Source organism: Aedes aegypti, chromosome 1 (assembly GCF_002204515.2).
Source record: "Aedes aegypti strain LVP_AGWG chromosome 1, AaegL5.0 Primary Assembly, whole genome shotgun sequence".
NCBI classification, from domain to species: domain Eukaryota; kingdom Metazoa; phylum Arthropoda; class Insecta; order Diptera; family Culicidae; genus Aedes; species Aedes aegypti.
In genome coordinates, this window is record NC_035107.1 from 18,918,498 (window position 1) to 18,944,732 (window position 26,235).

The following is a 26,235-nucleotide window of genomic DNA, read 5'->3' on the forward strand; positions in this document are numbered from 1 at the left end:
TTAATTGGCGGTTCTTTCGAGTTTTACCGTCTTCAGCATTTTTGCCAACATGTGTATAGACGAGAATGACAGAATACTTCCTTCTTTTGACTGTTTATTGTTCTTTCTCGTCACCACTTTTCGGGGGAACCAGTCATTGCCGCAATAATTTTTGGCGTCAATTCTTATATTGGTTTAATTGTAAATTTTGCCTTCTTTTAAAAATAGGCTGTTCTTTATGTTTATACTGTTATAAATTTTATTATTTAGTAAAGCTAATTGTGAACCATTTTTATTATAGATTCTTGCCAGATGTGTTGTTAGAATTATAATTATTTCGGAACCTGTCAATATTCAATATATACTTTTTTTGGGGCAAACGCGCGAACTCCTTACGAGATATGTTGGAAAATATATTATTTCAATCACAAATTTTCCCTTTTCTCGATAATAGACGGTATTTTTGATGTACACTTCCAAAATTTATATTGAACCGTTGAAAAGTTTTGCCACAAATATTTTCTTTTAAAGATGTGTTGCCTGCCTTTTAAAGAGTCTGAAACATTTTAAACGAAAAATAATCTGCTCTCATATAAAGGCTATTTTTGCATAAGGTCGCATTAATAGATCTTTTGATACGAGCTTTTGATATTTTGCAAAAAAAAATCATTCTTTTATCAAGTAATTTTCAGCGAGTGTTACGTTCAAACTGGAACAGAGCTTGATATGCAGCGAAACATTCTATGAGCGTTCCCTTGATGAATAACTGCGAACTTTCCTTACCAATTTACTGTTTTCAAATATGTATATCGCAACAAGCTCAAGGGTACTCTATGTTCTGAGATGTAGAGACCCGTCACGAATGTCACAACATTTTTTGAAATTCTTAGCTCGGGTAATCTCTGAACGAACACCACGCTTGTTTAGAACCTACCAAAATTTTTTGCTGTGGGCTCGGTGGTGTTGATCTCGGTAAAAGCTTAAAAAATGCCGATATTTATTTCAAGTCAATCATTATGCCAAACGGCATTATGCCAAACGACTTTATGCCAAACGGGGTACAATCATCTACAACAGCTCATGAATTGTACTCTAGACAGTATCATGTCGTTGGAAGATTCAACTGCAGTAAAACTGGTTTGCAAGTGGGGCTTCAATGAAAGTTCAGGACATAGCATACATGTACAAACAAGCATTTTCGGAAGCAAGGAAATCGGATGGAAGTTTGTTGACCGTCGCAATGGTTCCGTTGAAATTGATCAAAACAAAACAAAATCAAACCCTCATCCAAAAAGTTCTAAATGGGAAAGTTTTAGATTTAGTCAAAACCGAACCGAACTTTGCTGAAGGCAGCTCGTCGATGACTTTACAATATTGTAGGTTACAGGCCAATTTTGAGTGTTTTAGGGATACATACTCTCTATAACTCGATATTCAAGGGACCATCGACTAATAGAATTATCGAGTTATAGAACATACCGATAACAAAAATTTTAAAATCAAAGGCTCAAATTTCTTTATTTCCTATACCTTTATGATCACTTCTAAAAGCAGACAATATCATTTTTTTGATAGCATTTTGAAAAAATATCTTTGGACACTTTTTTCAAAATATTCGAAAAATCCCTTATATTTACTAAAAGTTTATTTTTTTATTTTTATGTTTTTAAACTTTTATTACAACTTGCAAGTCCTTTATTCACTGCCAAACCAGAAATGGTCCATGTCTCCCTGTATAAAAATGGATTTTTAGATGGATATCGAGTTATGGAGGCAAATTTTCTTCGCACGTGGCATCAACTAGTGGAGACATCGACTTATGGGGAGCATGATGTATGGGAATTTGAAGGGACCGCAAAATCCATCGAGTTATAGAATACAGTCATCCCTCCATGAGTCGATATGGAAATATCGAGTCATGGAACAGCATTGCTACGGAAAGCTGTTTGAGGGGACCATCATAGTAACCATGAAATTAGGTTTTTAGTATGGTTCCATGAGTCGATATCGAGTAATGGAACATCGACTCATGGAGGTTTAACTGTATATCGAGTTATAGAACATCGAGTTGTGAAGAGTCGACTGTATTTTTGATGTGAACTTTCTCAATCCGAAGCTCTTACAATTTTGTAGCAAAAGTTTTCTAATCCATGCCTTTTTGAATGCCGCTTCATAGTTTTTCACCCTAATTTGGATATAACTTCTAAATGACAACAATTACAAACTTGCAATTTTCAGCAAAAATGTGTAGGATCGACAGGGACAGTATGGGTCATCTAAGGAAAATGTCTTGAAAAGCATAGAGATACATTACAAATTAGTCGTCCCATAAGGTTGATTAGTTGTTTCAACGCTTGCCAAACATAATGTAAAGATAAGCAATATGTATGAGAGAGCTCTGTACAAAAACTGGATTTAAGTCTCATTTGAATTCATGGTGCTCAGAACCGTAATATTTAAATAGCTTTGACCAGTTATAAAATACTGGTATCGCTCCGAGTCGATATAATGTTCATTGTGTAGTGTTTTGTATAGGGAAAGTGTACCAGTTATGGCCATAGTGGTTCCCTATTTGGCCATACGTAAAATTCCGATCACTTTCACATTTTAAATATTTTTTAATATTTAAACATCAAGATATATCTTAAATCTTATTACTACAACACCGAAAATCTTTCAAAATGTGAAAACATACAAGTAATCCCGTATAGCGAAATAGGGAACCACTATGACCATAACTGGTACACCTACCCTAAGCCTGTTTTCATTTTTTTATTGAATCTATACAATTTCGTGCCACCGATAATGAAGAAACGATCTGCTGTGAAAAACAATTTCTAATCAGTTTGCTTAAAAACCCTACCACAAATTCCCTTTTACAAAAAAGTTTGACTCAGTATTCAAGGCTAAGTATTAAGGCTATTCAACGTTTTTCTATGAAGATGTTGAACTCAGTTACTAACAACTTCTCTGAAGACATCATTAAGTATAAAATCAACGAGAACATAAAAGAACACTTCTTCCCTTGATAAATTATCGCTTCGGATCATTAATGGCGAAATGGGATGATCCCACCAGGCGGATCAAACCGGTGCCCTCCCGCCGGACGCCGACTTGTCCCTGTTGCCGCCGATCCGGTGGTGCTTCTTCTTGTGCTTCCTCGGCTGGGTGCTGCTAACGATCTTGACGTTCTTTTCAGATTCCGTCTCGGAGCAGAGTGTGGTCAGCTGTATATCGATTGTGGTCGTCGTCGGCAGTTTGGTCGGTGAAGTGGAAGAATTGTTGCTGGCCGGTGTCCGGACGGCTCTGAGGTGCTGTCCCGTTTTGCGTTGCCGGGTGTGCAGAGGCTGGGCGGCCGTTACGACGATTCCGCCGGTTTTGAACTTGTGACCAGTGGTGGTGGTGTGGATTGGTGTTTTTAGCGATTGACTCGATACGAGCAGCTGGGTTTGCGGCGATCCGGACACCGGACCGAGAAGATTGCTGGTGCTTGTGGCCTTCCGCGGGGAACCGGACGACGAGAGGAGACTTGCGGCAGCGGCTACGGCCATTCGGCGGGATTGACCGGAACGAGCGCTACGCGACAGGTGAGTGATGATTTCCGCCTTTTCGGCGATCTTGTTCAGGGTCGATCTACGGGGAACAAGAAAAGGTATAACTTAAGTAGTTACTTATAATATCTTAAAAATATTATTTTAATGCAAGGTCTTCCAGACCACTTGTATCGAAATAGTGACCATGTCTTCTAAAAGAGACCTGCTACCATCTCTGATCTGAAGAATTTCAATTTGACATATTACCTAGTTTTCCTCCGAACCTTAGCGATTCCGCTACCCTCGGAACTGTCGCTCAGCTTCTTGTCGGCGGGAGTCTTCTGCCTCCCCGCATTGTACTGCTCGCTCAGGTTCAGCTTCACCCGGGAGCCAGCGGCCGATCGGTTTTCCTTATCCTTAGCGGCCATCCGGGACAGGCTCTTGTGGTGCTTTTCCTTCAGGCTGCGCTTCTCGTCCTTCCAGGCGGCGAGCTTTTGCGAGCATGCTCTGCGAATAGGACACCAAGGATAACAGTGGAAGTAGTTTAAGAGGACTATCGATACTTACGTCAGTAGGGCTTCATTGTCGTAGTGGGTAGATGATTTAACGAGCACCGGTGGGACACCCCAGGACAAGGGTCGGGAATTGATGTTGTTTGTCGATTCGTTCACGTACCCATCCGAATGGGTTCCGGTCCAGATGGATCGCTTGAACGACAGGTGGGCAAATATGTGGTCCGGGCTCATCGGCTTCATCAGTTCGGCGCGGTTTCTGAGGATGAAAATGAAAGCATTGGCAGTAAATCAATAAATTAACATTTCCAATTCGAAAGCATTCTCAATCAAGAGAACGTTTTCAAAAATTCCTGGGAGACTGATTTGGAAGAAGTGAGAACTATTGTCGAAATATTCAAAAATATGAGAGCCTCTGACGATGATGGAAGTTTTTACATCCTCATCAGGAAGCTTCCAGAGCGTAGCTTATCATTCTTGGTTGTTTGACTTTGGCATATTTTCCTGACAAATGGAAAAATGAATAGGTTGTACCATTTTTAAAACCGGACAAAAATCCTGCAGAAGCTTCCACCTATCGTCCAATCAGCTTGCTTTTCTCCATCAGTAAACTTTTTGAAAAGGTTATTTTGAACAGAATGATAGTCCACATAAACTAAAATTCAATTTTTGCCAATGAACAGTTCGGATGGACATTCGACCACTCACCAACTTTTACGTGTAACAAATTTGATTCGTTCCAGAGGCGTGTCCACGTTCGAAACCATGGGTAGGACAAACGTTGGCAAATATTTTGTACACTGTGAAGCTGGAAATTCAAAGTTTCTATACCTATCTGAGCGTAATTTCGAGTTGCAGGTCGGTTTCAAGCAGTGATGCCACATACACAGATTTATCTGTAATTACACAGATTTTTTCCTATTCTTGCCTGCAGATATCTGTAATCACAGATCACAGATTTTTTTGATAAAAAATATTTTTAAGATTTTAAGATATTTCACGAGTTGAGGACACAGTTTTGGAAGATATAAAGCAGAAATGCCATTACTCTGTTTAGTTTTTCTCAAAAACTTAAGTTTTTTTTTAAACTTTTAGAAACAATTATACATTTTTAACTTACTTTTAATAGAATTAGTTCAAATTAATAATGGCTGATATGCCAAATACAGCTATTATACGTTTGCATAGGTTCTTTTTGACCTTAAAAAAAATAAAATTTTGACTTTTGCACAACACAGATTTTTACAAAGATTTTTGGAGGTTGACCTAAGATAAAAAAGATTTTTTCGACCGAAAACACAGATGAGATTCGGAAAAAATGTGGCAACACTGGTTTCAAGTTGAGTTGAGGAAATTTTATTGTTTTCAGCACAAAAAAAAAATTCTAGAAGACTGGCTTATCATCATTTTTCAATAAAGTACTATTTCCTCCAAGATTTTATTCAGCGATTTATCCATCGAATTCCCTGGGACATCCTACAAGATTCCTTAGCTTTGCTTAGCTTAGCTTAGACTGACTACACATATCAATGGTTGCTATTCCGTGATTGACCGAAGTCAGTGAAAATGCACAAAGAATTAACTAGAAGTTCGGCTGGGATTGGCCATAATCTTCTTCAGTGTGCATAATTCAGTGCCTCTATTTACAATATCTATGTAGAGAAAAATTATGCCGACACTTGAGGTGACGAACATTTCAAAGTATGTTGAATAAAGTGAATCTTTCGCAAGTCTACACTTGTAGTGTCGAACCATTCAACGTTTTTTAATTACCAAAAAAAAGGTAAAAAGAAAAAGGAGTTTCGAAAAAAAAATAGACATAAATAATTTATGAATCAGAGTTTATGCCGACACTCACAGTGACAGACCTTTCAAAGTTTGTTGAAAAATCATATTTACGTCTCACCGTTGTAACGATGAAAGGTGCAGTCATACATATTTTATAGATTAGAAATAGTAGCATGAAACGAGCTCACCAATTGATCCGTCATCCTTGAGCAGCAACAATCCACTTTCAGCTTCACTCGTTTGCTCAGCTATATAAAAGCACTCAGAGAAAATAGGCGCGCGACCCGAGAGGGAAAACAACTGACGACTTCTCGGGCTTTCTTGACGCACTGCCCAGGAGCAAGCGTCAACGTCGAAAGATCAAAAAGAACTAATCGAACGCGGCACTTTTTCACTTTACTCGACCGATGCGCGACATGTTTGATCTTGCCCTCATCGCCGGCCCCCGCAGGAGCAAGCGTCAAGGTCGAAGGATCAAACACAACATCCTACAAGATTCCCAGTGAAAACACTTTAAAATTCAAGCAATAACTTCTCCAGAAATTTATATGAATTTCCTTTGAAATTGTCTTTCAGGATTCATACAAGATTTGAGCTAGGGATTTCCTTAAAGACAACTTCAGCAATTGCTTCAGAGATTATTTCTATAATTTCCAGAAAAAAAAACTCATCCAGTAATTCTTTGAGATTTTCTCAAGTAAGTATTGAAAGTTTGTTTTTCATGATTTTGTCTCCAGGGAAATGTAAAGAAATTTTTTTCTGAAAAATTAAACCGGGAGATATTTTTAAAGAAAATCCTAGAGTAACCTCTTATAAATCTTGTGTAAATTGCTAGGTCACCATTAATGAACAAGTATCTCTGAAATAACTCGTGGGCTCTTGAAGAAGTTTTAGAAGATTTCCTAGACAATTTGCTTAGATAATAAAAAATATCAATCGAATCTAGAGATAGTATCCCGCAGGATTTGCAAACGATTTTGTTCGGAAAACTTTGGACTGAATCTCTAGTGAAATTTGTTTAGGAATGATCGGAGGAATTACTGGAAAAACTTGCTGTAGTATGAACTGGTGTGAAAACTTAAATAAACTTTTGAAGATTGCATGGGAGATTTTTGAGAAACCTTTTAAGACATGTTTGGTAAAACTGTAGGAGTAATACTTAGAGGAGATGCTGGAAAAATCCTAAAAAACATAAATAGATTTGTTTGAAGAACCCTTCAAGGAATTATGAATTTGTGAGAGGAAATGTGGATAAATTATTGAATTACATGAACAAGCCGAGGAATTCTTTCAAGGTTTCTTGAAAAAACCCCATTAGCTTTTTTTCATACACTTTGGAATAGATCTTTGTGGATTTCCTTGAAAGCAATTTTGTGGAAATCTGTCGAAGAGCTCCTAGAGTAACAACAACCGAATTCGTGATGATAATAAATCTTGGAGCTGTTTAGTGAAATACCTAAAAAAAAAGTAAATGAAAAATCGAAGTACTATACCAGAACTCCCAAGTCTGAAAGACTTCCTGTAAGATCTGGTGCTCCTCAAGGCAGCATGTTGGGACCAATATTATGCAATATTTTCACATCTGACTTACCTGAGTTACCTCAGGGATGTCAAAAATCCTTGTTTGCGGATGACACAGGCCTCTCCGCTAAAGGACGAAATCTGCGTGTCATCTGTAGCCGATTGCAAAAAAAGTTTGAATATTTTTTCTTCATACTTGCAAAAATGGAAGATTTCTCATAATGCTTCCAAAACTCAACTAATAATATTCTCACATAAACCGAAAGCTCTTTATTTGAAACCTTCATGTTGTCACGATAAGAGAAGTTTTAAAAAAGTAGTCGGATGAAGTTGAGTATCTAGAGATCATACTAGATAAAATTTTAACTTCAAAAAATCACATTTAGCATTTAGCCAAATATTCACATTCAGGGCATTTAGCCAAATATGTAAAATGTCTTATCCACTTATCAACAGAAAATCAAAACTTTGTCTTAAGAGCAAGCTTTTGATCTTCAAACAAATTTTCAGACCAGCCATGTTGTATGCTGTACCAATATGGACTAGCTGTTGTAATACCAGGAAGAAAGCTCTGCAGAGGATTCTAAATAAAATGTCTTCTGAGATAAGTTAGGTGCGAACCTTTGACCCGCATTACCCCATGTGAATTTTCCCATACGAGTCCTCGCAAAATAACAAAGTAACTTGAAGCAGCCAAAAATCTCAAGTTGCCGATAGTTCCTTGTCCAAATGGTATTCCCAATGTGACACTAGACAATAAGATCTTGGCGTTCCCTGACAGATTCTGGGCAGTGCTGTAAAAATGGCTGGAAGAAAGCTACTTTCCAGACAAATGGATGGTTCAGTAGTGGAAGTCTGTCTGCTAGATACTCTCGGGAAGCTCTGAATACAATTGTATTTAACAGGCTGACGTACTATAAGAAGAGTGACGATCGTTTCTGTGCGTTAGCGAAGAATGCGTTTTACAGGTTTTACAGCGCCTCTGGAACTTCTGGAGGAATCCCTGAAATAATTTTCGGTAGAAGTTCCTGAATGAATTCCTGGAGGTATTCTAGGAGGAACTCTTGGTGGAAATTCTGAAAGAATTCCTGAAGGAACTCTAAGAAGAATTTCTGGAGGAACTTCTGGAAGAATTCTTTGAGGGACTCCTGGAGATACTTCTGGAGGGATTCCTAAAGGAACTCTTGTAAGAATTGCTGAAGCAACTTCTGAAGGAATTCCTGTAGGATCTTCTGAAGGAATTCTTTAAGGAACTCCTGGAGGTATTAATTCCTGAAGGAACTCCTGGAGGAATTTTTGAAGAAAACCCTGGAGGAAATCTTGAAAGATCTTTTGAATTTCTGAATGAACTCTAAGAGGAATTCCTGAATATACTCCTGAAAAATTCCCGAGGAACTCCCGAAAGAACTCCTGGAGCATTTCCTGAAGGGTTTCTTAGAGGAACTCCTGGAGGAATTGTTGAAGGAAATCCTGGAGGGTTTCCTGAAAGATCTCCTGAAATAATTCCTGAAGGAACTCCTAGAGATACTCTTAGTGGAAGTCATGAAAGAACTCCTGGAGGGTGTTCTGAAGAAACCCATGAAAGAATTCCTGAAAGAACACTTAGAAAAATTCCTGAAGGAATTCCTAAATGAATTCCTGGAACAACTCCTTGAGAAATTTCTGAAGGATCTGGAATTCCTAGAGGCATTACTGGACGAGTTTCTGAAAAACTCCTGAAAAATTCCTGAAGAACTCCCAAAAGAACTCCTGGAGCAATTCCTGAAGGGTTTCTTAGAGGAACTCATGGAGGAATTTCTGAAGGAACTCCTGGAGGAATACGTGGAGGAATTCCTGACGTAAATCGAAGATTTCCTGAAGTAATTCCTGAGGGAACTCCTGGAAGAAGTCTTTAGAGAAATCATGGAGGCATGCCTGAAGGAACTGCTGGAGAAATTGTTGAAGGAAATCCTGGAGGGTTTCCTGAAAGATCTCCTGAAGGAATTCCTGAAGGAAATCCTGGAGATACTCTTGGTGGAAGTCATGAAGGAACTCCTGGGGGGTGTTCTGAAGAATCACATGAAAGAATTCCTGAAGGAACACTTAGAAAAAATCCCAAAGGAATTCCTGGAACGACTCCTGGAGAAATTCCTGAAGGATCTGCTGGAGGAATTCCCAAAGGAACTCCTGGAAGTATATTTGGAGGAATTCCTGGAGCAATTTCAGGAGAAACTCCTACAGAAATTCTTGGAGGAACTCCAAGAGGCATTACTGAAGAAATTTCTGGATGAACTCCTGGAGATACTCCGGGAGAGATTCCCAAAGGAACTCTTGGAGGAATTCCTGTAGAAACTTCTGACGGAATTCCTGTAGAAATTTCTGAAGGAATTCCTACAGAAACTCCTTAAGGTATTACTGAAGGAATTCATGGAGAAATTCTTGAAGGAAACCCCGGAGGATTTCCTGAAAGATCTGCTAGAGAAATTTTTAGATGAGCTCTTGGAGGAGTTGTTGAAGATAAGATAAGATGGAGTAATTCCTGAAGGATTTCCTCGAGAAACTCCTGGAGAAACCTGAAGGAACTCCTTAAGGAAATTTTGGAGTAACTCCGGTGGGAACTCATAGAGGAATTCCTGAAGGAACTCCTGGAAGAATTCCTGAAAAAAATCCTGGAGGAATTTCTGAAGGAACTTTTTGAGGCTTTCCTGAAGAAACTCCTGGATGAATTCTTGGAGGGACTCTTGCAGAAATCTCTGTAGGAATTTACAGATGAATTCCTTTACAAATCCCTGGTTAAATTCCTTCTAGAATCGCTGGAGGGATTCCTTGGCGAATCCCTGGATAAACTTCTGGATGAATTTCACGAGAAACCTCAGGAGGAATCACTAAAGAAATTCTAGATGGGCTACCTAAACGATCTTCTAAAGAAATTCCTGTAGGAATTTAATCGAGACGATCGAACAAAGACCAAAGGATTTCCAGAGTCGATGAACCCGCAGCTAATCTTCAAACTGCCCGTATCAACTAAATTCTCAAGGAATTTACAAAAGTCAGTCGCTGTTTATCCATGGAATCTTCCATCAAGCTAAACTTCCAGTACGGGTGATACATATTCAAAAATGAAATAGAAAAACTAAGCATTTGTCAAGAGAAATTCATCCCGGGTATTAGCATGATATTGAACCACCATTAAAAAATTATGTTTTTAAGAGTCTTATTAAAGAAAATCTAGAGATAGTCTTAATGGTGATTTATTTGATGAGTGATTGGAAGAGTCCGAAAGAACTTGAAACTATTGAGAACCAAAGCCACTTGTCCAAAGCCCTGATAAAGGTGAATGGTTGTGATGGCTTTGACCGTGGTCATCATGTAAAGAATAAACGGACGCTGTATCGTGTCAGCACCGCGGAGGCAGCCCCTCTACCACAATGTAGGTAGCGCAATCCTGGTTACGTAGCCTATCGAAGACTTTTTACCAACCAAGATAGGCAAAAGTTGAGCAAATGGATTGATTTTACGGCAACAGACCCGGCAACGAATAAAGGACAACGATTGGAAAGTTGGATCTTGGAACGTGAGAATACGCTGGCCGAGAACCGGAGAGCGTGAATTCCAAGCGATGGACCCCATCGCCAACACTTCATTCAACACATCTTCTACAGCGGTGGCGACAAAGCAGAACGTGGAGTTCGCTTCATAGTGATTGGGAAGCAGATGAAGCGAATTATGAATCTATGACAGAAGGTTGAAAGACTAAAGGTCAAAAGGACAAAAGGTCGAAGAACAAAAAAGAAGGGACAAAAGGTCGAAAATCTTTTTTCAAAGAAGGAAAAATTTCCCACCATGCAAATCATTTTCGACCTTTTGTCCATAATCCGATCAGCGTATATGTGCCAATAAACGATAAGATCGATGACATAAAGGATGAGTTCTATGAGAGCCTGGATAAGGCCTACGGAGAGTGCCCAAAACAAGATGTCAAGATAGTCATCGGTGACGCAAATGCGCAGATCGGGAAAGAAGATTTCTTCCGATCCGTCGTTGGAAGAAAGTGGCGATGCCTGCTCCCAAATAGACAACGTGCTGGTTGATGGGCGACATTTCTCAGATGTCATGGATGTCAGGACCTTCCAAGGCTCTAATATCGACTCGAATCATTATCTCATTGTAGCTAAAATTCAGACGCGGTTATCCAGCGTCACGAGTTCCAGAACTAACAGAGAGCTGCTCTTCAATATCCAACGGTTGTCGACTGATGGGTTAGCTGCACAGTATCGCCAACAGCTAGACGAGCAGGAAGCAGGGAAGAATCAACGTTTCTGGAGATGTCGAGCAACATTGATAATGACGACCAAGCTGTGGACTCACCGACCACAGGAGAGGTTAAAAAGACTATCAGCGAGCTGAAGAACTGTAAAGCTGCGGGAAAGGACGAGATCCCGGTCGAGCTTCTCAAGCACGGAAGTGAGAATCGATGGTCGATTCACCGAGTTCTTCTGAAGGTATGGGAGGACGAAGAAATGCCCACCGGCTGGTTGGATAGCCTCATACACCCAATCTACAAGAAGGGGCACAGACCGCTCGAGGAGTCCTTCGTCGGCAAATATCAAACTGGTTTTCGTGAGGGCCGTCCGACAACGGATCAGACGTATCCTACATAAATTCCGGGAGTATGACTTGCAGACTCAACATCTGTTTATTGATTTCAAGTCGGCGCACGGTCCAGTGCAAAAAAAAATGAGCTGTGGCAGATAATGTCTGAACATGGTATTCCGGCGAAACGAATTAGACTGGTTCGAAATCAAGTGTTCGAATTGCAGAAGAGGTGTCAACCCTCAGCCCTAAACGTTCGGGGCGACTGGAGAAGTATCACCCGAGACCGACGTAGATGGAGCTCTACAATACAATGGCGTGTCGCTACGCTGTTGCCAATAAGGTATCAAGGTAGCGTACAATCTTCCTACCCATTTGGTGAAAATCACCGAACCTTTCGGACAGGACACTCAAAGAATTCTTCAATGGAGTCAACTACGATATAAAATTCCTGCAGATTTGTAACAGTGAAGTGTACTAGGTTCCGTGTTAAACAACCTGTTCACTCGGATATTTCTGAGTTCCCCGAAGTCGGCTCCCTATCGTTGTTCGCTGACGACACTTCTGTCGTCTACAGTAATACACAGTTCGAACGAAACGTGTAAATTTCAGAGACACATAATGCACATAATAGGGTCCAAAAGCCCTGTCTCAATTTTAGTACCAAACGCTTCAGTTTAGGGCAGAAACACATGTTTACTCAATTTTTAAATGATTTTCATTGGTTTAAGTACAAAAAACATTTTTGTATGATTTTTGAGATTTTGTCACACCCTTTGGTTTAAACTCAAATGTTGGGTATATTTTGTTTTCCGTGTCCCTTCCGAAATGTTAGAACTATATGCCCTGTGGCATTTTTGTCGAAAAAGTGAATGTCAAACAAGATCACAAGTGTCAAGGTTCATATTTGGAACCATTTTTAAAATTGAAATTTAAAAATGTTATAGCCGTTATTTGAGCTGGAAAACTTGCTTAAGTAGTTGCAATAACATGCTCTTTCGTATTATTAAATAAAAACAAGAATTGATTAAACATTTTAGGACCCAATTGGAGCGTGGAGTATCATGGATATTTACATGACATATCATGTAAACTTCAATCACATGTCATGTAAACCAGCAGGATTCTGTGTGTGTGCTAATAAACTGCTATCATACAGCTGACAAGCCCTATATTAACCATATAATAGCCCTATAAGGCCAAAAAGGCAAATGAACGGGCAAATGGTTACGTGTTACGGCAAAGAAATCGAGAAACGACGCAAGTTATGCCGGTGTAGACATTTCAAAAAATAGAAAAACTCGTGTCAAGATTATTGTGCTCTTGGACCTCGTCAACTATGTTCATGTCAAGGATGTGACCACAGCCAGGGGAAAGTGATTACGCCTGGAAGCATCCGACCAATTCACAAATGAAAGTGCCTTATCCGCGTCTAAATTTTTTCCCGGTAATCCTAAAGGGCGAATACGAAATTATTGCGACACATTCAACAGGGCATAACTTTACTGCCATTATTGGGTAAAAATCAACCAAATTTTGCACACTTTCTCATTGATGTGTATTGTTTACATGCTGTCAAACTCGAAGTCGTGTTTTTCGATTCAACGAAAAAGGAGGTGAACCAACGCGAGACGAGAGACCAAATTCTTTCCAAACACCTAGAATTTCCTGACCTGTCGCACCGGCAGTTGGGAAAAATGTTGAACATTCGCCATTCAACCATCTCCAGAGTGTTGAAGCGGTTCACGAAACGGTTTACGTTGGAACACGGCAAAGGAGCTGGAAGAAAACCGGGACCGGAGAACAAAAAGACTGTGGGAAAGGTGAAGCGGATGATTAAAGCCGTGATTTGGCTAAAAAGATCGGCATGTCGCAGAGCTACGTCCAGAATGCAAAGAAGAGAGCTGGACTACATACATACAAGGTACAGAACCGCGATGAGTGGCAACAATCGACGGCTAAAACTCGGGCACAGAAGCTCTACGAGAAGATGCTGACAAAATATGGCTGCTGTGTGATGGAAGACAAAACGTATATAAAAGCCGATTTTAAGCAAATTCCGGAATTGAAGTTTTTTATCGGCAAGACCAAGTTCGATGTGGACGACAAATTTAAGAAGAAGAAAATGTCGAAGTTCGCCTCCAAATATCTCATTTGGCAGGCCATCTGCTCTTGCGGACTGAGGAGTGAGCCTTTCGTGACAAGCGGGAACTTCGGAAGAGCAAGAAGACTGTCAAAGACGAGAAGGACATATTAAGAAAATGAAAAAAAAACTTTGAAACTGGTACCGGATGACACTGTAAAAACTTTGATGGAGGACATCAAGCGAAAATGCCTCCAATTTTACACTCAAGGCTCCATCGATTAACTTTTCTTTTGATTTTTGAATTTAGTATACGTATAAAACTACCCTAAAATTTTGGTTTGATTCTAAACATTATAAGACAATTGGCATGACATTTTCGGTGTCGCAATAATTTCGTGTTCGCCCTTTACAGATTTTTTTTTTCCTAAAATGACTATTGGATTTGACGTTAGAATTATCCCTAGAATTGCTTCGGAATAGTTTGCTGGTAATATTGCCAAGAGAGACCACTGAAGTTGACCTTCGGGAATTCCTTTAAAAAATCGTCCAGTTATTCCTACATGAACGTCAAGATAAGCACGATTACTGATTCTGTGTACTCAATTACTCACCTCTCAGCGGTCGCCCGGTTGAACCCTTGCCACGAGCGCTCCTTGCTGATCGGCGGAAACTCCTTGATGATGCTCATCACCATCCGCTGCTTGTCGTCCTCCTCCTCCGAAAGGTACCGACTGGTCGCCGATCGCACAATCAACTCCGGTGGCATCAGGTACTGCGTCTCACAGCCCAACATGGTCAACTTCTTGATCCGGTCCGATTGGTGAAACTTGTGCCTCCGGCGGAAGTTCCGCTTGACCGTGTTCTCCGTGTCGGATGCCGCTAGCTGATGGTGGGGGTAGGTGCTGCTGCCGCCTCCAAACGGGGACGAATCTTCGTCCGAGGTGTAGTCGAAGAAGTCGCTGGCCGGTTCGGCCGTCGGAATGTCCAGAACGATTCGGTGCGCGTTGCGAGCTCTCCGCCTGTAGGGTTTACTTGGCGTACGGCTCTGAGATTTTTTACCCTGTTAAGCGAAGAATAGGTTAGGTTAGAGACGGAAGGTCGAACTGTGGCTTACCTTCTTGTTTCCTTTGAACTTCTGCGGCAGCACCGGAGACGACGGAGGTACCCTGAGTGATGAACAGCACGGACCTTCCAGTTCCGCCATGCTGTCCTTTCCGGCTGCGGCGAAATGGAAGCTGTCAGTTTTTATGGAAAGCTAAATTTTATAGCGCGAACCTAACCTTCGTCCTCGGAACTACTGGTGCTGGTGTCGCCTTCGTCGCTGGAGTAATCCGACAGCGGGATGTTGAGCGGTTCCTCCGCACTGGAACCCTCCTTCGACAGCCTCGTGAGGATCTTCATGCGCAGCTTTTCCTTCGAGGGGAAAGAGAGATAGCCTCGTTCGGTATCGTCTTGCAAAGCGCTAAAATGTTTGCCTGTTCCTTCTCAAAGTGTGCATTTCGGTGCCATAAAAACTACAAAGCGTGCAACAGTTTCTACTCGCAACTAATTTATTGAACTACGCAATCATAATTTAAATTTACAATAAACTCAAAACCAATCATTCAAATCCGTCTCTCGTCGTCCGAGGGCGGTGTCTGAGGGCGCGTCTTCCGGACGACTCGGCGCACAACTCGGACCACCCGGCGAACGATCTTTTTGCGTGGTCCCCGCTCCAGCCGTAGAGCTTCCCGTTCCTCTTTGCTGCGCGGAACGGGAATGGAGCGGAAGTGGTCCATCCGTCGCTGGATGGCCTCGTCCGACGGTGGCCTCGAGTCCGGATTGGCCAGGTTCAGTATGAAGTGCAGACACTGGCGCGCTTTTTCACGGTAGGCGCGCTTCGCGGTCATTGAAGGGATTACGAAAACATACGATTATGAGCGGGCAGGTACTGCGAGGTGCTCTTACCCTAAATCTAACCCTAAATCTCTCTGCTCTAGGCCTACTTTGTTCGACTGTGACTATAGTGGTATCTGAGGGGGTGAGTGACGTGGTGTGTTTGGTTTCTAGAGTTGACGAGGAGATGTCGCTAGTGTAGCAGTTGGTCGTCAGAAGAGTCGTTCGCCTCGATTGCTAGCCCAGAAGTACTTCTGCCACTTGAAGTGGAAGGGAATCGGGTCGGGAAGTGCCCTCGGCGTTCGGAGCGTCAGAGCCGCTGCTTCCAACCGACGTTGGCGCTCGGCATCGAGTCGGATTCTTCGCTCTATGATCTCTTGCTTCTTCTTTTCCCGCAGTACGGTGAGCTCTTCTTCCCTCTTGGCGGCGATCTCTTCTTTCGTTTTTGGCAGAGGGATCTGGCTGAACTCGGTCAGCCGCCAACGCCACTCTTCCATGCAGGGTCGTTCAGCGTATGGGTCGTGAAGGTTCATGAAGTACCACAGGTATTTGCGCACGGTACGGCGGTAGTTGCGCTGGTGTCGGTCGAAAGAATCAGTGTCGTGAATCGTTGCGTGAAAGAAAGGACTTTGATCAAGGTGTGTGTCTTGGATAGGGTGTGACTATTTTTATAGCAAAAAAAAAACAGTTTTGGATTAGACGAGCATTGAAGGACAACACATGGACAGATAAAATGAAACGTGTCCGTCGGTCTTTAGTAGTAGCGTTTGGACTTGGAGTCGCTTGCCCAAACGTACTTCCGCCAGTTGAACAGGAACGGTATGGGTGGAGAAGGTGGCCTCATCGTGATTTGCCTGGCCCGTTTCCGTTCGGTTTCTTTGGTTTTGTGCTTCTGCGCGGCAGACCTCTCCGCTGCTCTCTCCTCCGCGATTGCGGCCTTCTCTTCCTTCGTCCGTGGCACCGGAAGTCGAAGGAACTCTTCCAGCCGTCGTTGGATGGCACTGTGGCTCGGAGGTTGCGACAGCGGATTGTGCATGTTCCGTATGAACCACAGAAATCTGAGTGCTATCACTCGATACCGACACTGAACGCAGGCAGACGCACAATGGGCAGGTCATGTTGTTGTGGTGGTCCGGCGTCGAGAAAGAGCAAACAAACTCGATTTATAAACAACGGTCACGGGTGGGATGCGTCCTTACCTAAGCACATGCACAATAGATTTCGGTGTAGCGACTTGCATGCAACTTTCCGTGCAATTAAGACAAGGTGATGGCCGTCACGGAACTTACACGAATACACAAAATGGCGTGCCGAGCGGTCGGATACAGCTGAGGTGATCGTGCTGAAAGTACTTGCTATAAAATTTGATAAATTCGCAAACGCAACCATACGATCCTGTCATTCGTACTCTGAGCAGACATCTTCGAGCAGATGTTTTCGCGGCTTCCAGCATGATCCTTCACAGATTCGAGCAGTAGCTTTTATGAAGCATTCGTAGCTTTGAGATAAAGCCTCCACTGCTCGAGTAGAAGCTTTATCCACGAGCAGGAGCTTTCTCCAATTTTCGAGTAGAAGCTTTATCCAAGTTTCGAGTAGAAGCTTTCTCCTTGCTTCAAGCAGAAGCTTTCTCCAAGTTTCGAGTAGAAGCTTTCTCCTAGCTTCGAGCAGGAGCTTGCTCCATGCTTCGAGCAAAAGTTTTCTCCAAGCTTGAAGTGGAAGCTTTCTCCAAGCTTCGAGTAGAAGCTTTCTCCTATCTTCGAGAAGAAGCTTTTTTCAAGTTTCAAGCAGAAGCTTTCTCCAAGCTTCGAGCAGAAGCTTTCTCCAAGCTTCGAGCAGAAGCTTTCTCCTAGCTTCGAGCAGAAGCTTTCTCCTAGCTTCGAGCAGGAGCTTTCTCCAAGCTTTGAGCAGAAGATTTCTCCTAGCTTCGAGGAGAAGTTTTCTCCAAGCTTGAAGTGGAAGCTTTCTCCAAGCTTCGAGTAAAAGCTTTCTCCAAGCTTCGAGCAGAAGCTTTCTTAAAGCTTCGAGTAGCTGTCTCCAAGCTTCGAGTAAAAACTTTCTCCAAGCTTCGAGTAAAAGCTTTCTCCAAGCTTCGAGCAGAAGCTTTCTTAAAGCTTCGAGTAGCTGTCTCCAAGCTTCGAGCAGAAACTTTCTCCAAGCTTCGAGCAGAAACTCTCTCCAAGCTTCGAGTAGAAGCTTTCTCCAAGCTTCGAACAGAAGCTTTCTCCAAGTTTCGAGTAGAAGCTTTCTCCAAGCTTCGAGCAGAAGCTTTCTCCAAGCTTCGAGTAAAAACTTTCTCCAAGCTTCAAGCAGAAGCTTTCTCCAAGCTTCGAGTAAAAACTTTCTCCAAGCTTCAAGCAGAAGCTTTCTCCAAGCTTCGAGTAAAAACTTTCTCCAAGCTTCGAGTAAAAGCTTTCTCCAAGCTTCGAGTAAAAACTTTCTCCAAGCTTCGAGCAGAAGCTTTCTTCAAGTTTCGAGTAGAAGCTTTCTTCAAGCTTCAAACAGAAGTTTTCTCCTATCTTCGAGCAGAAGCTTTCTCCAAGCTTCGAGTAGAATCTTTCTCCAAGCTTCGAACAGAAGCTTTCCCCAAGCTTCGAGCAGAAGCTTTCTCCTAGCTTCGAACAGAAGCTTTCTCCAACCTTCGAGCATAAGCTTTCTTCAAGCTTCAAGCAGAAGCTTTCTCCAAGCTTGAAATAGAAGCTTTCTCCATGCTTCGAGCAGAAGCTTTCTCCTATTTTCGAGTAGAAGCTTTTTTCAAGCTGCAAGTAGAAGCTTTCTCCAAGCTTCGAGCAGAAGCTTTCTCCAAGCTTCGAGCAGAAGCTTTCTTCAAGCTTCGAGTAGAAGCTTTCTCCAAGCTTCGAGTAGAAGCTTTCTCCAAGCTTCGAGCAGAAGCTTTCTCCCAGCTTCGAACAGAGGCTTTCTCCAAGCTTCAAGCATAAGCTTTCTTCAAGCTTCGAGCAGAAGCTTTCTCCAAGCTTGAAATAGAAGCTTTCTCCATGCTTCGAGCAGAAGCTTTCTCCTATCTTCGAGTAGAAGCTTTTTTCAAGCTTCAAGTAGAAGCTTTCTCCAAGCTTCGAGCAGAAGCTTTCTCCGAGCTTCGAACAGAAGCTTTCTTTATGCTTCGAGCAGAAGCTTTCTCTAAGCTTCGAGTAGAAGCTTTCTCCAAGCTTCGAGCAGAAGCTTTCTTCAAGCTTCGAATAGAAGCTTTCTTCAAGCTTTGAGTAGAAGCTTTCTCCTAGCTTTGAGCAGAAGCTTTCTCCTAGCTTCGAGCAGGAGCTTTCTTTAAGTTTCGAGTAGAAGCTTTCTCCAAGCTTCGAGCAGAAGCTTTCTCCAAGCTTCGAGCAGAAGCTTTCTCCAAGCTTCGAGCAGAAGCTTTCTTCAAGCTTCAAGCAGAAGTTTTCTCCTATCTTCGAGCAGAAGCTTTCTCCAAGCTTCGAGTAGAATCTTTCTCCAAGCTTCGAACAGAAGCTTTCCCCAAGCTTCGAGCAGAAGCTTTCTCCTAGCTTCGAACAGAAGCTTTCTCCAACCTTCGAGCATAAGCTTTCTTCAAGCTTCGAGCAGAAGCTTTCTCCCAGCTTGGAACAGAAGCTTTCTTTATGCTTCGAGCAGAAGCTTTCTCCAAGCTTCGAGTAGAAGCTTTTTTCAAGCTTCAAGTAGAAGCTTTCTCCTAGCTTCGAACAGGAGCTTTCTCCAAGCTTCGAGCAGAACCTTTCTCTAAGCTTCGAGTAGAAGCTTTCTCCAAGCTTCGAGCAGAAGCTTTCTTCAAGCTTCGAATAGAAGCTTTCTTCAAGCTTTGAGTAGAAGCTTTCTCCTAGCTTTGAGCAGAAGCTTTCTCCTAGCTTCGAGCAGGAGCTTTCTTTAAGTTTCGAGTAGAAGCTTTCTCCAAGCTTCGAGCAGAAGCTTTCTCCAAGCTTCGAGCAGAAGCTTTCTTCAAGTTTCGAGTAGAAGCTTTCTTCAAGCTTCAAGCAGAAGTTTTCTCCTATCTTCGAGCAGAAGCTTTCTCCAAGCTTCGAGTAGAATCTTTCTCCAAGCTTCGAACAGAAGCTTTCCCCAAGCTTCGAGCAGAAGTTTTCTCCAAGCTTCGAGCATAAGCTTTCTTCAAGCTTCAAGCAGAAGCTTTCTCCAAGCTTGAAATAGAAGCTTTCTCCATGCTTCGAGCAGAAGCTTTCTCCTATCTTCGAGTAGAAGCTTTTTTCAAGCTTCAAGTAGAAGCTTTCTCCAAGCTTCGAGCAGAAGCTTTCTCCGAGCTTCGAACAGAAGCTTTCTTTATGCTTCGAGCAGAAGCTTTCTCTAAGCTTCGAGTAGAAGCTTTCTCCTATTTTCGAGTAGAAGCTTTTTTCAAGCTGCAAGTAGAAGCTTTCTCCAAGCTTCGAGCAGAAGCTTTCTCCAAGCTTCGAGCAGAAGCTTTCTTCAAGCTTCGAGTAGAAGCTTTCTCCAAGCTTCGAGTAGAAGCTTTCTCCAAGCTTCGAGCAGAAGCTTTCTCCCAGCTTCGAACAGAGGCTTTCTCCAAGCTTCAAGCATAAGCTTTCTTCAAGCTTCAAGCAGAAGCTTTCTCCAAGCTTGAAATAGAAGCTTTCTCCATGCTTCGAGCAGAAGCTTTCTCCTATCTTCGAGTAGAAGCTTTTTTCAAGCTTCAAGTAGAAGCTTTCTCCAAGCTTCGAGCAGAAGCTTTCTCCGAGCTTCGAACAGAAGCTTTCTTTATGCTTCGAGCAGAAGCTTTCTCTAAGCTTCGAGTAGAAGCTTTCTCCAAGCTTCGAGCAGAAGCTTTCTTCAAGCTTCGAGTAGAAGCTTTCTTCAAGCTTTGAGTAGAAGCTTTCTCCTAGCTTTGAGCAGAAGCTTTCTCCTAGCTTCGAGCAGGAGCTTTCTTTAAGTTTCGAGTAGAAGCTTTCTCCAAGCTTCAAGCAGAAGTTTTCTCCTATCTTCGAGCAGAAGCTTTCTCCAAGCTTCGAGTAGAATCTTTCTCCAAGCTTCGAACAGAAGCTTTCCCCAAGCTTCGAGCAGAAGCTTTCTCCTAGCTTCGAACAGAAGCTTTCTCCAACCTTCGAGCATAAGCTTTCTTCAAGCTTCGAGCAGAAGCTTTCTCCCAGCTTGGAACAGAAGCTTTCTCCAAGCTTCGAGTAGAAGCTTTCTCCAAGCTTCGAGTAGAAGCTTTCTCCAAGCTTCAAGCAGTAGTTTTCTACATGCTTCGAGCAGAAGCTTTCTCCAAGCTTCAAGCAGTAGTTTTCTACATGCTTCGAGCAGAAGCTTTCTCCAAGCTTCGAGTAGAAGCTTTCTCCTAGATTCGAACAGAAGCTTTCCCCAAGCTTCGAGCAGAAGCTTTCTCCTAGCTTCGAACAGAAGCTTTCTCCAACCTTCGAGCATAAGCTTTCTTCAAGCTTCGAGCAGAAGCTTTCTCCCAGCTTGGAACAGAAACTTTCTTTATGCTTCGAGCAGAAGCTTTCTCCAAGCTTCGAGTAGAAGCTTTCTCCAAGCTTCGAGTAGAAGCTTTTTTCAAGCTTCAAGTAGAAGCTTTCTCCAAGCTTCGAGCAGAAGCTTTCTCCTAGCTTCGAGCAGAAGCTTTCTCCTAGCTTCGAGCAGAAGCTTTCTTCAAGTTTCGAGTAGAAGCTTTCTCCAAGCTTCAAGCAGAAGTTTTCTACATGCTTCGAGCAGAAGCTTTCTCCAAGCTTCGAGTAGAAGCTTTCTCCAAGCTTCAAGCAGAAGTTTTCTACATGCTTCGAGCAGAAGCTTTCTCCAAGCTTCAAGCAGTAGTTTTCTACATGCTTCGAGCAGAAGCTTTCTCCAAGCTTCAAGCAGTAGTTTTCTACATGCTTCGAGCAGAAGCTTTCTCCAAGCTTCGAGTAGAAGCTTTCTACAAGCTTCGAGCAGAAGCTTTCTCCAAGCTTCGAGTAGAAGCTTTCTCCTAGATTCGAACAGAAGCTTTCTCCAACCTTCGAGCATAAGCTTTCTTCAAGCTTCGAGCAGAAGCTTTCTCCCAGCTTGGAACAGAAGCTTTCTTTATGCTCCGAGCAGAAGCTTTCTCCAAGCTTCGAGTAGAAGCTTTTTTCAAGCTTCAAGTAGAAGCTTTCTCCTAGCTTCGAACAGGAGCTTTCTCCAAGCTTCGAGCAGAAGCTTTCTCCAAGTTTCGAGTAGAATCTTTCTCCAAGCTTCGAGCAGAAGCTTTCTTCTAGATTCGAACAGAAGCTTTCTCCAACCTTCGAGCATAAGCTTTCTTCAAGCTTCGAGCAGAAGCTTTCTCCCAGCTTGGAACAGAAGCTTTCTTTATGCTCCGAGCAGAAGCTTTCTCCAAGCTTCGAGTAGAAGCTTTTTTCAAGCTTCAAGTAGAAGCTTTCTCCTAGCTTCGAACAGGAGCTTTCTCCAAGCTCCGAGCAGAAGCTTTCTCCAAGCTTCGAGTAGAAGCTTTTTTCAAGCTTCAAGTAGAAGCTTTCTCCTAGCTTCGAACAGAAGCTTTCTCCAACCTTCGAACAGAAGCTTTCTTTATGCTTCGAGCAGAAGCTTTCTCCAAGCTTCGAGTGGAAGCTTTCTCCTAGATTCGAACAGAAGCTTTCTCCAACCTTCGAGCATAAGCTTTCTTCAAGCTTCGAGCTGAAGCTTTCTCCAAGCTTCGAGTGGAAGCTTTCTCCTATTTTCGAGTAGAAGCATTTTTCAAGCTTCAAGTAGAAGCTTTCTCCAAGCTTCGAGCAGAAGCTTTCTTCAAGTTTCGAGTAGAAGCTTTCTTCAAGCTTCAAGCAGAAGTTTTCTCCTATCTTCGAGCAGAAGCTTTCTCCAAGCTTCGAGTAGAATCTTTCTCCTAGCTTCGAACAGAAGCTTTCTCCAACCTTCGAGCATAAGCTTTCTTCAAGCTTCGAGCAGAAGCTTTCTCCCAGCTTGGAACAGAAGCTTTCTTTATGCTCCGAGCAGAAGCTTTCTCCAAGCTTCGAGTAGAAGCTTTTTTCAAGCTTCAAGTAGAAGCTTTCTCCTAGCTTCGAACAGGAGCTTTCTCCAAGCTTCGAGCAGAAGCTTTCTCCAAGTTTCGAGTAGAATCTTTCTCCAAGCTTCGAGCAGAAGCTTTCTTCTAGATTCGAACAGAAGCTTTCTCCAACCTTCGAGCATAAGCTTTCTTCAAGCTTCGAGCAGAAGCTTTCTCCCAGCTTCGAGCAGAAGCTTTCTTCAAGTTTCGAGTAGAAGCTTTCTTCAAGCTTCAAGCAGAAGTTTTCTCCTATCTTCGAGCAGAAGCTTTCTCCAAGCTTCGAGTAGAATCTTTCTCCTAGCTTCGAACAGAAGCTTTCTCCAACCTTCGAGCATAAGCTTTCTTCAAGCTTCGAGCAGAAGCTTTCTCCCAGCTTGGAACAGAAGCTTTCTTTATGCTCCGAGCAGAAGCTTTCTCCAAGCTTCGAGTAGAAGCTTTTTTCAAGCTTCAAGTAGAAGCTTTCTCCTAGCTTCGAACAGGAGCTTTCTCCAAGCTTCGAGCAGAAGCTTTCTCCAAGTTTCGAGTAGAATCTTTCTCCAAGCTTCGAGCAGAAGCTTTCTTCTAGATTCGAACAGAAGCTTTCTCCAACCTTCGAGCATAAGCTTTCTCCAAGCTTCGAGTAGAAGCTTTTTTCAAGCTTCAAGTAGAAGCTTTCTCCTAGCTTCGAACAGGAGCTTTCTCCAAGCTCCGAGCAGAAGCTTTCTCCAAGCTTCGAGTAGAAGCTTTTTTCAAGCTTCAAGTAGAAGCTTTCTCCTAGCTTCGAACAGAAGCTTTCTCCAACCTTCGAACAGAAGCTTTCTTTATGCTTCGAGCAGAAGCTTTCTCCAAGCTTCGAGTGGAAGCTTTCTCCTAGATTCGAACAGAAGCTTTCTCCAACCTTCGAGCATAAGCTTTCTTCAAGCTTCGAGCTGAAGCTTTCTCCAAGCTTCGAGTGGAAGCTTTCTCCTATTTTCGAGTAGAAGCATTTTTCAAGCTTCAAGTAGAAGCTTTCTCCAAGCTTCGAGCAGAAGCTTTCTTCAAGTTTCGAGTAGAAGCTTTCTTCAAGCTTCAAGCAGAAGTTTTCTCCTATCTTCGAGCAGAAGCTTTCTCCAAGCTTCGAGTAGAATCTTTCTCCTAGCTTCGAACAGAAGCTTTCTCCAACCTTCGAGCATAAGCTTTCTTCAAGCTTCGAGCAGAAGCTTTCTCCCAGCTTCAAAGAGAAACTTTCTTCATGCTTCGAGCAGAAGCTTTCTCCAAGCTTCGAGCAGAAGCTTTCTTCAAGTTTCGAGTAGAAGCTTTCTTCAAGCTTCAAGCAGAAGTTTTCTCCTATCTTCGAGCAGAAGCTTTCTCCAAGCTTCGAGTAGAATCTTTCTCCTAGCTTCGAACAGAAGCTTTCTCCAACCTTCGAGCATAAGCTTTCTTCAAGCTTCGAGCAGAAGCTTTCTCCCAGCTTGGAACAGAAGCTTTCTTTATGCTCCGAGCAGAAGCTTTCTCCAAGCTTCGAGTAGAAGCTTTTTTCAAGCTTCAAGTAGAAGCTTTCTCCTAGCTTCGAACAGGAGCTTTCTCCAAGCTTCGAGCAGAAGCTTTCTCCAAGTTTCGAGTAGAATCTTTCTCCAAGCTTCGAGCAGAAGCTTTCTTCTAGATTCGAACAGAAGCTTTCTCCAACCTTCGAGCATAAGCTTTCTTCAAGCTTCGAGCAGAAGCTTTCTCCCAGCTTCGAGCAGAAGCTTTCTTTATGCTTCGAGCAGAAGCTTTCTCCAAGCTTCGAGTAGAAGCTTTCTCCAAGCTTCGAGTAGAAGCTTTTTTCAAGCTTCAAGTAGAAGCTTTCTCCAAGCTCCGAGCAGAAGCTTTCTCCAAGCTTCGAGTAGAAGCTTTTTTCAAGCTTCAAGTAGAAGCTTTCTCCTAGCTTCGAACAGGAGCTTTCTCCAAGCTTCGAGCAGAAGCTTTCTCCAAGTTTCGAGTAGAATCTTTCTCCAAGCTTCGAGCAGAAGCTTTCTTCTAGATTCGAACAGAAGCTTTCTCCAACCTTCGAGCATAAGCTTTCTCCAAGCTTCGAGTAGAAGCTTTTTTCAAGCTTCAAGTAGAAGCTTTCTCCTAGCTTCGAACAGGAGCTTTCTCCAAGCTCCGAGCAGAAGCTTTCTCCAAGCTTCGAGTAGAAGCTTTTTTCAAGCTTCAAGTAGAAGCTTTCTCCTAGCTTCGAACAGAAGCTTTCTCCAACCTTCGAACAGAAGCTTTCTTTATGCTTCGAGCAGAAGCTTTCTCCAAGCTTCGAGTGGAAGCTTTCTCCTAGATTCGAACAGAAGCTTTCTCCAACCTTCGAGCATAAGCTTTCTTCAAGCTTCGAGCTGAAGCTTTCTCCAAGCTTCGAGTGGAAGCTTTCTCCTATTTTCGAGTAGAAGCATTTTTCAAGCTTCAAGTAGAAGCTTTCTCCAAGCTTCGAGCAGAAGCTTTCTTCAAGTTTCGAGTAGAAGCTTTCTTCAAGCTTCAAGCAGAAGTTTTCTCCTATCTTCGAGCAGAAGCTTTCTCCAAGCTTCGAGTAGAATCTTTCTCCTAGCTTCGAACAGAAGCTTTCTCCAACCTTCGAGCATAAGCTTTCTTCAAGCTTCGAGCAGAAGCTTTCTCCCAGCTTCAAAGAGAAACTTTCTTCATGCTTCGAGCAGAAGCTTTCTCCAAGCTTCGAGCAGAAGCTTTCTTCAAGTTTCGAGTAGAAGCTTTCTTCAAGCTTCAAGCAGAAGTTTTCTCCTATCTTCGAGCAGAAGCTTTCTCCAAGCTTCGAGTAGAATCTTTCTCCTAGCTTCGAACAGAAGCTTTCTCCAACCTTCGAGCATAAGCTTTCTTCAAGCTTCGAGCAGAAGCTTTCTCCCAGCTTGGAACAGAAGCTTTCTTTATGCTCCGAGCAGAAGCTTTCTCCAAGCTTCGAGTAGAAGCTTTTTTCAAGCTTCAAGTAGAAGCTTTCTCCTAGCTTCGAACAGGAGCTTTCTCCAAGCTTCGAGCAGAAGCTTTCTCCAAGTTTCGAGTAGAATCTTTCTCCAAGCTTCGAGCAGAAGCTTTCTTCTAGATTCGAACAGAAGCTTTCTCCAACCTTCGAGCATAAGCTTTCTTCAAGCTTCGAGCAGAAGCTTTCTCCCAGCTTCGAGCAGAAGCTTTCTTTATGCTTCGAGCAGAAGCTTTCTCCAAGCTTCGAGTAGAAGCTTTCTCCAAGCTTCGAGTAGAAGCTTTTTTCAAGCTTCAAGTAGAAGCTTTCTCCAAGCTCCGAGCAGAAGCTTTCTCCAAGCTTCGAGTAGAAGCTTTTTTCAAGCTTCAAGTAGAAGCTTTCTCCTAGCTTCGAACAGGAGCTTTCTCCAAGCTTCGAGCAGAAGCTTTCTCCAAGTTTCGAGTAGAATCTTTCTCCAAGCTTCGAGCAGAAGCTTTCTTCTAGATTCGAACAGAAGCTTTCTCCAACCTTCG

At 42.6% G+C, this 26,235-nt stretch overlaps 2 protein-coding genes across 2 annotated transcripts in view; one reads left to right on the top strand and one right to left on the bottom strand.

Annotated features, from left to right (window-relative positions):
• LOC5568128 (probable glutamine-dependent NAD(+) synthetase) overlaps positions 1-26,235 on the top strand; it is a 380,498-nt gene that overhangs the window by 13,570 nt on the left and 340,693 nt on the right. Inside the window, exon 2 of the mRNA XM_021839068.1 lies at positions 3,179-3,566. The gene's annotated coding sequence lies outside the window, so the exon portion shown is untranslated. The remainder of the gene's footprint in view (positions 1-3,178; positions 3,567-26,235) is intronic.
• The window catches only part of LOC5565478, a 157,858-nt gene continuing 134,685 nt past the window's right edge, over positions 3,063-26,235 (bottom strand). Inside the window, exons 12-17 of the mRNA XM_021837247.1 lie at positions 15,272-15,404; positions 15,106-15,209; positions 14,603-15,051; positions 4,080-4,283; positions 3,780-4,019; positions 3,063-3,612 (exon numbers count right to left, since the gene is read on the bottom strand). Of these exons, the coding sequence (XP_021692939.1) occupies positions 3,063-3,612; positions 3,780-4,019; positions 4,080-4,283; positions 14,603-15,051; positions 15,106-15,209; positions 15,272-15,404 (1,680 nt within the window). The remainder of the gene's footprint in view (positions 3,613-3,779; positions 4,020-4,079; positions 4,284-14,602; positions 15,052-15,105; positions 15,210-15,271; positions 15,405-26,235) is intronic.